Raw genomic sequence first — 14,557 nt, 5'->3', positions numbered from 1 at the left:
TGGAGTTCCTGCCATGGCTCCAGGTTCCTGCCCCGTTGGAGTTCCTGCCATGGCTCTCCTCAGGGACCTGGAAATGTCAGCTGAAGTAAACCTTTTCCTCCCCAAGCTGCTTTTGGTCATGGTGTTTTATCACAACAGTAGAAACCTCACTAAGGCAGAAGGTTAATGTTAGAACCACAGAAAGTGTTGGTTGTATAGTGGCCAAATTCTTTCTTTAAAAAAAAAAAAAAATTCAAGAACCTTCAGAATTTTTGTGCAGACCCAGGAACATGATGTTCAGGTTGAGGGGAGAAATCCCGTTGAAAACATATTTTAATAATCTTAAGCATTTAAGATTGCCACATCTTGCAGTGTATAAGGTATACTTTAATAAAAGCTTTGAGAACTATACATGTAAAGACAATGGCAACGCTAACAGATTTGATAGAAGTCAAGGTTCTGTTAATCTCAGCACTTAAGATGTTTTCTGTAGAGGCAACTTTAGGGGTTTTAATAGAGACATAATCACACTCAGAATTACATTAAAACTTATTTGTTCTCTCTTTCTCTCTCTCTCTCTCTCTCTCTCTCTCTCTCTCTCTCTCTCTCTCTCTCTCTCAGGAGGGAAAGAGAGAGACTAGCAGTGTAGGCCAGCTTGTAGGAGTTGTGTCTTAAGATGTGGGTCTCAGGGATTAAACTCAGGGCCAGAGACTTGGCAGCAGGCACCTTCAACCAGAAGCCATTCAATTTAAAGGTACAGTGTGACGTAAGAAATGTATATTGCATCCCCAGCCCCCTACATCATTAGGACATTTCTGTTTTTCTCAGTTTCCAGAGCTCATGATCTATTTCTTCCCCTTACAGTACTTGGGATGCATCGAAGTTCTGCGCTCAATGAGGTCTCTTGACTTCAGTACAAGAACTCAGGTTACCAGGTAAGTTCTCTTCAACATGGATGCCTGTGACTTGATTTCTGAAAGGGAAGAGCTCAAAAGTTCATAACCTAGGAATTTCTGGAAGAAAGCCTTTCCAATACTGGAGGCTGGTGATGGAGTCAGGACTCACACTGTGTTAAAATATAGGTGTATCTGTTCATGCATGGAGAGATATGTCTCTCGTTGGGATCACCATGATGGGCACCTGACCCTTCCGGGATATTTTTATGATTAAGTAGCAAACCATCATAATTAAGGGATAGCTGTCACTCTCTTTTGTCCCTCTTTCCCTTCCAACCTGTCCCCCTCTGTTTCCAAATCCTCTTTCTACTTTAATGCTATGTATATTTAAATCTTTAGTCTACAAATGAGTGAAAATATGTGATTTTTGTTTCCTTCCCAATTGCCCTTTCTTGTTCCCCTTGCCTCCTTCCCCGGCATAGCCCCCTCTTCCCACTTTTAACATACACACACACACACACACACACACACACACACACACTGTTAGTCTGGCTTACTTCACTGAACCCAACGATCTCTGGTTCCATATATTTTTCCTACAAATGACCATCATTTAAAGTTATGTTATATGTGTTTCCTACATTCTGAACTTCTCATAAGCCAGAACTGAAGCACTTTTCAATGAAACATTATAGCTAAATATAGTTTCCAATAGAGTCAAGCTTTTTTTTTTTTTAAATGCTGATTGCCCGTCATGTTGCAGAAGAAGAAAGCAGAGGCTGTGATGTGACGTAGCAGCATCCTTGTGGCCCGTGGGTCTCTATTGCATTGACAGTTGTGAAATTGCCAGACCACTTCCTCAGAAAGTGACCCTTGATTATTTCATCCAAATCACTGTATTGTGCTTCTCTGAGTCAGGAAACCACGTCTGAAGGTTTACATCATCATGTGTAGTCATTACCTGTTATGTCTGGACCTCTGCCCTAAGTACTGTCATACACAATGCTTGTTCCTCTTCACTAGAGAAGTCCATGGTCAAGCACTGATGTTTGTCTTCTCCTGAAAGTAACTCAAGACCCTTGGTGGGAAAATGTCCAAACCAGTGAACTAAACCAAAGGACTCCATCCCACCCAGTTTGTGAAAAGACAGAGGAATTGTGTTCTGCAGTGAGAGTTTTTGAAAGAAAGGTCTGTTTATTTGGTTACTTACTTGTTCATTGTGCTCAGGACCACAGAGACAACAGACTACTGAGAGGCTTTTCAGGGGAGGGTGAGAGAGGCAGAGTGAGCTTCTCTTACAGGCCAGGGTTCTTACTAGGACGGGTAAGGGGGTTGATCATGGGGCTGAGGACTTTTCAGAAGTGTTGGAATATGGGTTAGGGCAGATGGTTAAACCAGGAGGGTCAAGAACAGTATTTGTGATGGTTTGATGATCTGGGGGAAACTTAATCATGGGAAGGAGACACCATTGAGGCTGGTTTCTCCTTCCTGTGTCTCAGAGACAGAAGATAAGATGGCAGTCTTGGAATGTCCTGTTGCTGTGAAGAGACCCAATGACCATGGCAACTCTTATAAAGGAAAGCATCCACAGGGGCTTGCTTACATTTTCAGAGAGTTAGTCCATTCTTGTCATGGTGGGTAGCATGACAGCAGATGGGCAGGCATGGTGCTGGAGAAGGAGCTGAGAGTTCTTCATCCAGAGCCACAGGCAGTAGAAAGAGAGAGACTGGGCTTGGCTTGAGCGTTTGAAACCCCAAAGCCCACCCCAAGGACCACACCTTCTCCATCAAGGCCACATCTATCTCCTAATCCCTCTCAAGTAGTGCCACTCCCTAATGACCTAGCATTCTAGTATATGAGCTTGTGTGTGTGTGTGTGTGTGTGTGTGTGTGTGTGTGTGTGTGAATTCCTATTTAAACCACTAGAATGGCTATGTTCACTTTTTTCTCGTTGACAAAGTTTACACTGTCACATGTGCAGAGGGATCCCACTGCCTAGGGATGTGGGAACCATGTACGATGTTCACATTCATCTGTGTGATGGCTGTCTTTAAAGTCTGCTGCAATCATTTCTACTGGGCTTCCTCTTTGGATTTCGTAGGCACTTTTGTTCCACTGATGCAGGTATTAAATTCTGCCATGAGTTGTACTGTTGAGGAAGGTGAGCTGTCTGCTCTGCCCAGGGGCCCAGGGTTGAGGAGCCATTCTTCTCTTCTGAGGTGGTAGTAAAGGCAGCGGGGTAAGAGCCACAAGTAAGCAATTACAGCTTCCCCTAAGGTGAGGACTTCCTTCCTGGGGACCTGTGGGTGGAATCCAAGTGGACAGAAGTACTCACACTGTAGAAGAAAGCAGGTGACTAGCACTGGTGGGTGTGGAGTTCGGATGCTTTTCTCCAGTCCCTCAGCACACAGGGCAAGGGAATGTCAATCGTAGGCTCAGAAAAGGTGGTGTTGCGTCTTGGCTGAGGCAGCGTTTCCTTGGGTTTCATTAGACTTTTGAAAGCTATGTTGTTTATTGAAACTGCCCACAGTTTCAAGAACGGGGTTCTACTCAGCCAGGAGGGAATAAAGGACCTGAAATAGAGGGTTTGAAATGCAAAGAGAAAACACAAAGCCAAAGTTGCGTCCCAATCAAGGCTCCACTTTACTGAGAATAAACCAGGGTTTTTATAGTCACAGGAGAAACTGAAAACAAGTCTCTAGAGTGCACTACAAAGAAAGTTCAGGTGCCAAAGTCCCCAGGTTCAGAAGATCTTCAGGTGGCTAGCTGGCTGGTGTACTCAGGCGGTAGGCGTGGTCAGGTGGCTTCTTCAAAGACAGTCAACAGAGAGCATCTGTCTTAGCTCCCAGGTGTTATACCCCAAGCAGAGGCTGCTAGAAGTCTGATGGATGACTGAAGTGAAGAGGGGATGTAGCAGTTTATCTCTGTGATGCCCTTTATCCCTGTGTTATCTCTATTATGTAACACATTTCTTATCAAAGTTTGTTCCTGAAGGTACTCACACAAAAATCATAACTTGATACATTAGCAATAAAAAGAAGCTGTTTGCTTCCAGAGGAATGCTCTGCCATGCCTTGTAGATTTACCACAGGGTGGAGCTTTAAAAATACGTTTTTAATAGAAATAGAATTATGTCACTTTCTTTTTCTCTCTTTTTTTCCCCCTTAAGCCCTTCCCACCTGCTTTCCTTCCAGTGTGGAGCTTTTAAGGCCTTACTGGCAACAATGTCAACTGTGCCTGCCTGTCCTAATTAAATACTTCCTCATAATTTATATAGCAAAGACATTCTTGAAAGGTTGCAGGGAACTTAGCATGGTCAGATTATACAGACACTAGGTGAACTTATTTCTAAAAGCATTTCAGCCATGATATTTAACTGAGTCCATTTTGTAAGCAAATAACTTCTATGTGTCTGTGTACTGTACTTTAGAATATAACTTAAAATTTCTACCCATGTATTATTTGGAGGCACCAATAGTGGTGTCACAGAACTTTTCAAGGTAGGTTTAGTTTCATTCTGTTCCTGGAAACTGAATTTATTTATCGTTTTTTTCCAATGGTAGAAATCATGGATTTCCAACTAAAACATGACTGTTTTCCAACTAATACATGACTTTAAAAACCTAAGTTTAATTGCTTCTGTGTAGTTTTGTCTACACTGCTTTGTGCTCCTAGATTGTTGCACGAGTGCACCTACCCCAGAGTTATCTCTGATCTGCAAATAGAAAACACACACACACACACACACACACACTAGTTATTCTTGAAATGCCTTGGCTAACTCCAGAATTAGGATTGGTCACTCCTAATTCTTCCCCTGGCCCAATTAGGAAAGTGGCCAGAGACCACTTACCCCGAAACTCACACAGCTGGTTGGATTTATCTTCTCTGCTACTGCGGCCCTCTTCTCACTCTCTCTGTCCTCTGGCTTGTCTCTCTACAACCTACCCTTGCAACTTTCAATGCTCAGTCATTGTCTACTGGCAACTTTATTGATAGATCAGAAACCAAATGAAGGCAAGGACCTTCAGGGTCAGTAAACACAGATTCCCACTGAAACCAAAGCATCAGAACCCCTCTACACTTCTAGACTTAGTGGCTTAATGGCTATCAAAAAACCTTTACATTTCTGATACCTTAGTTAAGGGGGATAGCTGATGTGTGCACTCCAGTCACTGCCTACTCTGCCGAGTAGATGGTCTGGCTATAGGGCCCAGCTCTACCAAGCCAAATTTTACCTGAAATATTCAGCTTGGTCTGGATTTGAATACATAGTAAGAAGGGGACCAGAATAATATTTATAGATTCTACACGTCAACATCTGGTCACAGAGACTTCTGATGGAGTTTATTCAGTCTTTTTTTTTTTTAAAGATTTATTTATTTATTATATGTAAGTACACTGTAGCTGTCTTCAGATGCACCAGAAGAGGGTGTCAGATCTCATTATGGATGGTTGTAAGCCACCATGTGGTTGCTGGGATTTGAACTCATGACCTTCCGAAGAGCAGCCGGTGCTCTTCCCCGCTGAGCCATCTCACCAGCCCAGTTTATTCAGTCTTAATGCCAAGATTTTATTCATCACAATGGAGATGGGACTGTAAGTGAATATCCCTAGTAAGAGAGACATCAAGGCTTCAGCAGGTATTGCTCTCCCTAGGATCCTTGTGCTGATGGACTATACAGAGGAGCTGAGGCCCTCAGTGCTTGTAGAAGCTAGTGGGTGATTCTGCAGAGGAAACTGCTTCTCACAGGGCTCCTTCTCACAGGCTCAGAGAGCACAAGCCCTCCCCTAAAGGTAGCCTTGCCCAACACAGTTTGGGAATAGGACCTGTGTACCCCACCTCCCACATTTGTGAATGGAGAGCGCATTTTGTAATGTCAGAGGTAACACAGAAACCCCATTGGGGGGGCAGTGAAATTTTATTGTTCTAAGATTCGAAGCTAGCTCAGCCAGCTGATGGCCTGACATTCCCCCTAATCCCACAACTGTGATAGGATCTTTGCCTGTTCTGTGGCCTTAAAAGGCTCAAAGACCAAGGACAGGGACCAGGACTGATGTGACCTGGTTCCCAGTTGAAGGCCACTGGAGGTCTTTATTTGGGCAAGGCTGTTGGATTTCTCCACTGGCCACTGTGACACAAGACTGATTTCAGAGTTGTGATCTCCTCATCTGTACTACTGGAATTGCTTAACAGTACTTCCTGGGCCAGGGGGCCTGCCCTCATCTGCTGAAGACTTCTGGGCAGGAGCTTTGGAGTCTGTGTGAGCTCATGACATGGTTGTGAGTCTGCAAGTAGACAAGAAATGTCTTTGTTCACTGTTGTGTTAAACTCTGTTACTAAAAGTCCCCCAAGGCTGAATTTTTGGACAGTGGAAAGTTGTGAATATCTACACAGTACAATTAAAATCTAGAGTCCTCAGAATGGTGGCTCATACCTAGAAAGTTACAAAGTCCCTTCTGATGCTTATTATTGATTAGCAACTTCAGTTATCAACCAGAAGTCGCATCCTAGTTGTACAAGATGATAAGGGAGTCTGGTCAGGCCCTAAGTCAGATCCACGGGACAGCAGATCGAGGAGCAGAAGCGAGGACCTCCCTTCTTCTCGTTCCTCATGCGCATCCAGGGGGAGATGCTTCTTTTTCGTTGTCAAATCAATGTGTCACCATGGAAACACATCTCTGGAGGAGCCAATGAGAATGTTTCCAGATAGATTTAACTGAGCAGGGATGTCTTACCTTGAATGAGGGCAGCACTAGTCCCAGACTGAATAAAAGCGAAATAGGGTTGATTGACATTCAGCTCTCTCTGATATATGTGTATATATTTTAATTTTAATTTTTGTATTTTTAAGGATTTATTTATTTTATGTATATAAGTACACTGTAGTGTACTTCTCAATATATGTGTATATTTTTTATTTTTAATTTTTAAGGATTTATTTATTTTATGTATATAAGTACACTGTAGCTGTCTTCAGACACACCAGAAGAGGACATTCATTACAGATGGCTGTGAGCCACCATGTGGTTGCTGGGAATTGAACTCAGGACCTCTGGAAGAGCAGTGGGTACTCTTAATCACTGAGCCATCTCTCCAGCCCTCTCTCTGCTTCTCAATTGTGGATCTGACATGACCAGCTGTTGTGCACTCCTGCTGCCGTACCATCTTCACCAACAGTAAACTGCACTCCTTCTTAAGCCCAACTGTAGGCCCCCCCCCCCCAAGCCGTTCCTACTTATGTGTATGGTCATAGCAATGATACAAGCTCTCTCCTTAAGAGTAATCACAGAAGTCAAACAGGGATTTCTGGTCATGATGGATTCTCTTCAACTCCCTGCAATGCTGGGATGAACCTGGTGACTGGCTGGTTCGCTTCCTCTTTGGGGCCTGTGAACTTGTGCCCTGAAGCCAAGTGTGGCTTGTTGGAGTCTTGGATGAGTTGCCGGTGATTGATAAGATGCTGTTCAGAGTCCAACACGAGCGTGCATTTCTAATCTCTGGAGAGGGAAACAATTTGATGTGTTTCAGGTTCTTTGCATCCCTTATTTAAATAGGCTCAGACACCCACTGGGAGTTCTGGGGCCTTGCATGTGGCCTTCAGCACATCCCACAAGGGCTTTGTGGCTGCCCTGCACTCTGTTTTAGAGCAGGAAGATTCTGTTCTGGTAAGAGCTGTGAAAGGAAAGCATCTTTCTTCCCCTTTTCTCTGTCCTTGCTCAGGGTTGGGGTCTCAGAGAAGTTCCTCTGGGTGCTAACACCTGTGGGTGTTTAAAGTGATGTGCCTGGGTGTGGTTCCAAATACAGGCAGTAGAGGCACCCACAGACACATGGTCGGTCGTGAGCAAGGGACCTGGTGACAAGCTGGGACATGAGTCTTGACTTAGAAGGTAGGGGTGTGACCACATGGTGGTGATCTGAAGGAGAGATACACCATTGCTAGTTATGGACCTTGAACTTGAGCAAAGAGCAGATAAGGCCTGGCCCTATGAAAAGGAAGCAGAGGCCTAAATGGTGTTCATGAGAATGGCAGTTCTATATGTGTGGTGGGGTGCAGCCTCATCTGCCTTGCCCCTATGTGGGTGTGGTCTCCTCACACCTGCCCCTGTGTGGTCTCTTCACATCTGGCTCCATGGGGATAATTCCTCTCCAGCTGAAGGAGGACCTGTTGGACCAGACCCCAGCATGGTGCCTTGACTCCATCCTCCAAGATTTCAGCTGGAAAGCTCAGTCACTGGCTTTTCACATTCTATAACTCCAGGTAAAACTTTTAGTCCACTGCCTCCAGACCTGTGAGTCTCAGCGTCCTGATTCCCACACTCCACTCCAACAGCACAGTGGGTTTTAAGAAAGGGCATGTTTACTAACAAGTGGTTTGTGTTGTTTACAGTGGGTTTGCTTTCTCCAGCCTCATCCTTCTCAGGGGTAGGTTTGTGTGTGGAAGATGAAGGACAGGCAGGACAGGTGAGGCCTGGGTAGTGGGAATCATAGGGATTATGTGGATTATTATTATTTTTAAGCTCTGGTGGATGTTGAACACCTTTTATCCAGGCCTCCTGGTAATTATTTTCTCCTGGAGGTGAATGGCACCAACTCTATTAAGTGTGCAGGAATTATTCCAGGGGCTTCATGTCTCTGAAGGCATGGTGACTTTAACTGGATTAGGGTTTGAGAAACACCAGGTCAGGTAATACTAGGGAGTCTTGCCTTCATAAACCCACCACACAAAACATGTTATGCTCCATACTTGACTCCATATGGGGCCACATAGTCCCTAAGGCTCCCACCAGCCTACTAGCTCCTATTATGGTGTAGCTGATGAAGGTGACCCATGTCCACCTGCTCCCTTAGGACTGAGAAGGAGCCATTTCACCATTTTCCCCTTACGAGTAGGCTAGTCAATTCTTGTGTCCCAAATTTCCCTTCTGGCTACAAAACAAACAGCCCCCATGTTGATTTCAGTTAGCTGCTCCAGAGAAAGGAGCGAGTCTATTTTTATAGCTAGCTCCTCTGAAACTGGGCACGTCTCGGAACGAGGAGAGAGAACACCAGTGTGAATTGGCCCTCTCTGCCCCCGTACACTCAGGCAGCTCAGAATAGCTGTCTCTGGATCTGAGCCCTACCTGCTCATTCTAAATGTGCTTGTCCTAAAACATGCTTCCAGCCTGACTGCCTCACTCCACCCCCCCACCCCCCCAGTGAGGGCAAGAGGAGGCAGGAAGCGCTTAGCGCTTCCATGTCTGGGGGAGGCCTTTCAACAGTCACCTGTACATGTGTATGCTCTGCCTCTGGGATGAAATTCAGGTGGCACTGGAACACTGGCCTTCGGCAGCTGGAATATTCGTGTGCCTTGGTCTGTCATGTAACAGTATTTGTGTTTTAAGTGTGCTCCAAGTGCAGAAGGTGTGGCGGAGGCCCTTGATGGCCCCAGAGTTCAGGGCAATGGACTATCTATGCACTCGTGAAGGTGAGGGTGAATTTGGGTGTGGAAGAGGGTCTTTCTTGATGGGGTTGATTCCAGGAACACGTCTCTGAAGAGGGGGCAGCAAACACTGTTAAGTTTCTCCTCCAGTCTCACCGAAGAGGGAGCACAGTGGCAATTGTTTGGACATGGTTGGATGAGGCAGGCTCACTTGCTGAATCACATTCACTGGATACCCGTGATTGCACAAATACATTCTGAGCAGAACTTCCGATTGGTACCCAGTGAGGATGTAGGTCAGTGCCAGAGACCATGGTACACTGCACCTACCCAGCCCCAAGCCTCGTTGTTGGGATAGGAAAGCATCCCCGTGGCATAGGGACCTGGGCTCTGTCCAGTAAAACAGGGTTCTTACCCTGTTCTAATGTTGTATTCAGTCCCTTGACCATGATGATGACACCAGATTCTTCTCAACTGTGAAAGTTAGGCAAGATATTACTGTGTGGCAATGACCGGGACAGCCGTGGCTGATAGTAAGGGCCCACAGGTGTTACCTTAATTAGACCTCAGGTGCGTGAGTTTTAACATGCATACTCCCTTCAATCACCAATAGATTCCAAGATATGGTATAGGGGGGTTTTTAGGAGACAGCGGCCCCATAGTTGTGGAGTTCCCATATGACTTACAGGTAGCTTGCCTAACAAGAGACTTCTCTCCCCAGTAATCTATTCTGCTCATATAACCTTGGGTGGTGGTGGGGTCTTGTGAGTCCTGTAAGTTTTGTTTACTTCCTGAGCTTATGAGTCTCTCTCCCACTTCCAGAGCAAACAATTCTAAAATGTGCATGTTTGGGTGGAAGGTGGATCCCTAGACTGGCAAGGGTGTTGGAAACTGCCTAACCTTGAATGACTAAGCAGACTAAGATAAGAAAAGTAAGACTAGCTGGCTGAGGCAAATTCAGGCAGAGAACGGGTGAAGCCCATTGGAGCAGCTGGTTAGAATTTGAAGGTTTTGTCCACTCCCCGGTCTAGCCTGTTCTTTTGGCAGCAATGTGAATAGTCTCTGACATATACGTCTGACAGCATGAATTTCCCCTAGGCCATCTCTACTATAATGGACCGAAATCCCCTGATTCCATGATCCTAAATAAGTCTTTCTTCCCTTAAGCTGTTTTGGGGAAGTATTTGTCATAATGACATGGTGTCAACCACACCAGATGTCAAAGAGCTGCCTCTAGATTGATTCATTATTTATTGACTGCCTAGGAAGGAGTCTCTGCCTCCTGGCAAAACTTTCTGCTTGGGGAAGGAATGCCATATTCTAGGCTGGGGAAATGGGAGGACAGACTCCCCAGGACAGTTTGCTTCTGGGACATGTACACTTTATATCAGTATAACAAAACACCAGAGGCAATTAACTTACACAGACACAGTCTTGTTTTACTCCATGATTGACTGGCCCTTTGATGAGACAGTTCATTATGGCCAAAGCAGGTGGCATTGCATAACCAGTTACATCATGAGCTGAGAGAGAGAGAGAGAGAGAGAGAGAGAGAGAGAGAGAGAGAGAGAGAGAGAGAGAGAGAGAGAGAGAGAGAGAGAGACCAAGACTTCACAATCCTCTTCAAGGGCATGCTCCCACTGGCCTAAGACCCTCTACTATGAAGCCTGCCTCCTATTGATTGGCACCAAGTTGAATAAAACTAAGTTGAGAACCAAGCACAGGGCCTTTGATGGGGGGTGGAGAGTGAGGGTGGGGACAGGGGGGATCTTCAAGATGCAAACTGTAGCAGTGGCTTGGGGTCAGCATGTTCCCAAGAGAACCTCTGCCTTAGCTTCAGATGATGACAAAGAACCAAGGGACTCCATCTTCCCCTTGCTGAGGACACCAGAAAGATTGGACTTAGGACTTTGGGGTCTAGCTTAAGAAGGAATTAGGGGGCTGGTGAGATGGCTCAGCGGGTAAGAGCACTGACTGCTCTTCCGAAGGTCCTGAGTTTGGATCCCAGCAACCACATGGTGGCTCACAACCACCCATAATGAGATCTGACACCCTCTTCTGGTACATCTGAAGACAGCTACAGTGTATTAAGCTGGGTCGAGTGGGCCGGAGTGAGTGGGGCTGTCCTGAGTTCAATTCCCAGCAACCACATGATGGCTCAAGGCCATCTGTACAGCTACAGTGTACTCATACAATAAAACAAACAAACAAACAAACAAACAAACAAAAGAAGGAATTAGGGCTATGGAGATAGCTCAGTGAGCAAAACTACTCATTTCACAAACCCTGTGAGTAGAATTTGGATCCCCAGTACCCAGGCAGTGGTGGTAGGCAATGCCAGCACTTCTCCAGCCATAGAGGAAACAAAACCAAGAGAATCTCATAGAAAGGGCTGGAGAGATGGCTCAGTGATTAAGAGAATCTCATAGAAGTGTAGAGAGCTTCCGAGATAATATGGAAAACAAGAACTGAGTCCCAGTTGTTCTATGATCTCCACATGTACACTATGGCATGTACCTACACATTTGTGTCACACTCATGCATGTGTGTGAGCATACACACACACACACACACACACACACACACACACACACACACAAAACTGGTAGTGAATAAATAAATGGAAGCAGTCTGGACAGAGCAGGCCACAGAGGTCTTTGGTGTGTAGGCTCTCTGCTTAGGACTCGGGCAACACTCGTAGACCGACCCCCTCAATCTCCAGAGGTCTCATTTTCAAACTCAGGCTACCATATAGTCACATGATTGTGGTACGAGGAACAAGGTGGACCCCATGAGCATCAGCTTCTGACATGCTTTTGAGGTGCTAATTCTGTTCAGGAACCTACTCTGGGAAGTATCATTCTTTATTCCATGAAAAACTATTTTTTGTTAAGTCTCTGGGAAATTCATTTTTTAACCTCAGAACTATGTAATGCAATGGCTGCCCATGAAACCACAGCTTTGGAAATGAGTCCACTTATTTATTTTCTTTTCAAAGGAGCCCACTCATGTAGGAATTTTAAAAATGGAGATCACAGAGGACTTGGCTGAAGCTGGTTTAAATAGCATCCATACCACATATCTGTGGTACTCCTCCCCGTGCTCCCTGTAAGGACCATCTGGCATGGTGTGTATTTATAACCCTCAGTCCAGAAGCACATTTGTGTCACAGTGTACCTCTTTTACTGCTCCTTTTCTGCCGTCAATGTCTCCCAAATAGATGATTCCAGAAACATCTCTCTGCTCTTGTGAGAGGCAGCGTCTTGAGTAGGTTTAGAGCCAGGCAGCCTGGCCTCAGGACTGGGTGACCCTGTGCATACGACTTTATTTCCCTGTATTTCATGAGGGCTCCCAGCACTGCAGTGCACCCGTGATGGTTCCTACTCCTCAGTAGAATTGGGAATCCACTGAGTTGGTGTCTGAAAAACCATTTAATTCGCTTAGCACAGAAAAGGGCTCAGCCAACTTGACTCAAAATCGTATTTTCTTCTCTTTAAAAAATATTTATTTATTTAGTTGTGTGTGTGTGTTTGTGTGTGTGTGTGCGTATGTGTGTACATACATGTCATAGCACACATGTGGAGGTCAGATGACAACCTGTGAAAGTAGGATCTCTTCTATTACATGGGGCTTGGGACTTGAACTTGGGCATTCAGTCTTGGTGACAAGCTTCTCCACCCTCTGAACCATTTCACTGGCCCCAAATTTTCATTTTTTTGTCACATCATCTCCTGTCGGCAAATCTCATTGCCTTAAAACCACAACCTGTGCCTTGTACTACTTCTAGGTTAAAAGAAAATTTCCCTGCTCCCCTCAGCGTCTACTTATAAGGACTGTATTTACAGAAACCGCCTGGCAGTGCATGATGATGTGTCAGAGGGAGGGCATAGTCTTGAGTCTGTCACCATGTTGAGGTTATTTTCCCTTGCCCACTACCACCACAGTGCCCTCCTGGCATCTCTCCTGGCAGTCTTTGTTGTCACCACTACTCGGGTCTGTTTCAGCTTATCCCTCCTCCTTGTTCGCTTGCCAGGGATCACTAGCTCCTCCTCGTGACTGACCACTCCCCCTCTTTTCTAACCCTTATCTTTGATTTCCTTTGTTCCTAATTTTAAAAAAGTGTGTGTATATATGTATGTATTTATGCATAAGTTTATAGGTCTGTATGTGTATATATATATATATATGTATGCATGCATATATATGTATGTATGTGTGTATATATGTATGTATTTATATATGAATGTGTATGTCTATGTGTATGTGTTATGTATATATCTATGTATGTATCTATGTATGAATGTATATGTCTATTTGTGTGTATATGTGTATATATATGTATGTATGCATGTGTGTATACGTATTTGTGTGTATATATGTATGTGTGTATGTATGTATATATGCATGCATGCGTGTGTATGTATGTATGTGTATGTATATATGTATGCATGTGTATGTATGTGTGTGTTCTCATGCTTTTGTGTATGAGTGCCAGTACACACATGCCATGGTGTGCATATAAAAGTTGGTAACAGCCTCAGGTGTCTACCCTCACCTTCCACCTTGTTGGAGATGGCCCTCTTAGTGTATTCTGGTGCAGATACCAGGTTAGCTGTCCTGCAAGCTTCCACACATTCTCTCATTTCTACCTCCCAGCTCATGGTAGGAAGGAGACTTGGGATTACATCTATGAACTTTTCTGTGTGGTTTATGTAGGTGGGTTCTGGGGATACAAAGTTAGATGCTCACACTTGTACTTTGCCCACCGAGCCTTCACCCCATGGCTGCAGTTCCTGGTTCCTGCTAATGGATTCAACTTGCTGAGACATGTGGATTCTCAGTACACCCCACAGTGTTTCTGCCACTTGCAGAATATCACGTTCAGGAGCATTCTTAGCTCACAGAGTTCCACCTGGCCTGGCCAGCATCCCCTCTAAGCCTTCCTCACGGCTCTGCCTGGCTGGGCCAGCATCTCCTCTAAGCCTTCCTCACAGCTGCTGTCAGTTCCTTTGCTTACCTCCCAAACCTGCTCCACTTCTCTTGTGATCCGCTTTAAAATTGTTGTTTTATAAACACTACGTAAGCCCCTCCCACCCTGTTAGACACGACACAATGCCCCTTTGTCACAGTGAATATATAGCAAAAAATGTATTCTGGATTATTGTAGACAAGATTTCTATCAAAATAACAGTTTTGTATCTGTTAAGATGAAAATAGAGGAAGACTAAAGTGTTCCTGTGAGTGAAGTAGCACATACCCA

General features: G+C 44.9%; 1 protein-coding gene across 2 annotated transcripts in view; it reads left to right on the top strand.

Moving 5' to 3' along the window:
* Positions 1-14,557, top strand: part of Shc3 (SHC adaptor protein 3) — a 142,360-nt gene that overhangs the window by 49,646 nt on the left and 78,157 nt on the right. For both annotated transcript variants that reach the window (XM_031358042.1, XM_031358041.1), the window contains exon 2: positions 844-914. In XM_031358042.1, the coding sequence (XP_031213902.1) occupies positions 844-914 (71 nt within the window). The remainder of the gene's footprint in view (positions 1-843; positions 915-14,557) is intronic.

The sequence above is a fragment of the Mastomys coucha genome, unplaced genomic scaffold (genome assembly GCF_008632895.1).
Source record: "Mastomys coucha isolate ucsf_1 unplaced genomic scaffold, UCSF_Mcou_1 pScaffold7, whole genome shotgun sequence".
NCBI classification, from domain to species: Eukaryota; Metazoa; Chordata; class Mammalia; order Rodentia; family Muridae; genus Mastomys; species Mastomys coucha.
The sequence above is the reverse complement of the archived record's forward strand: the minus strand, read 5'-3'. Positions and strand labels throughout refer to the sequence as shown.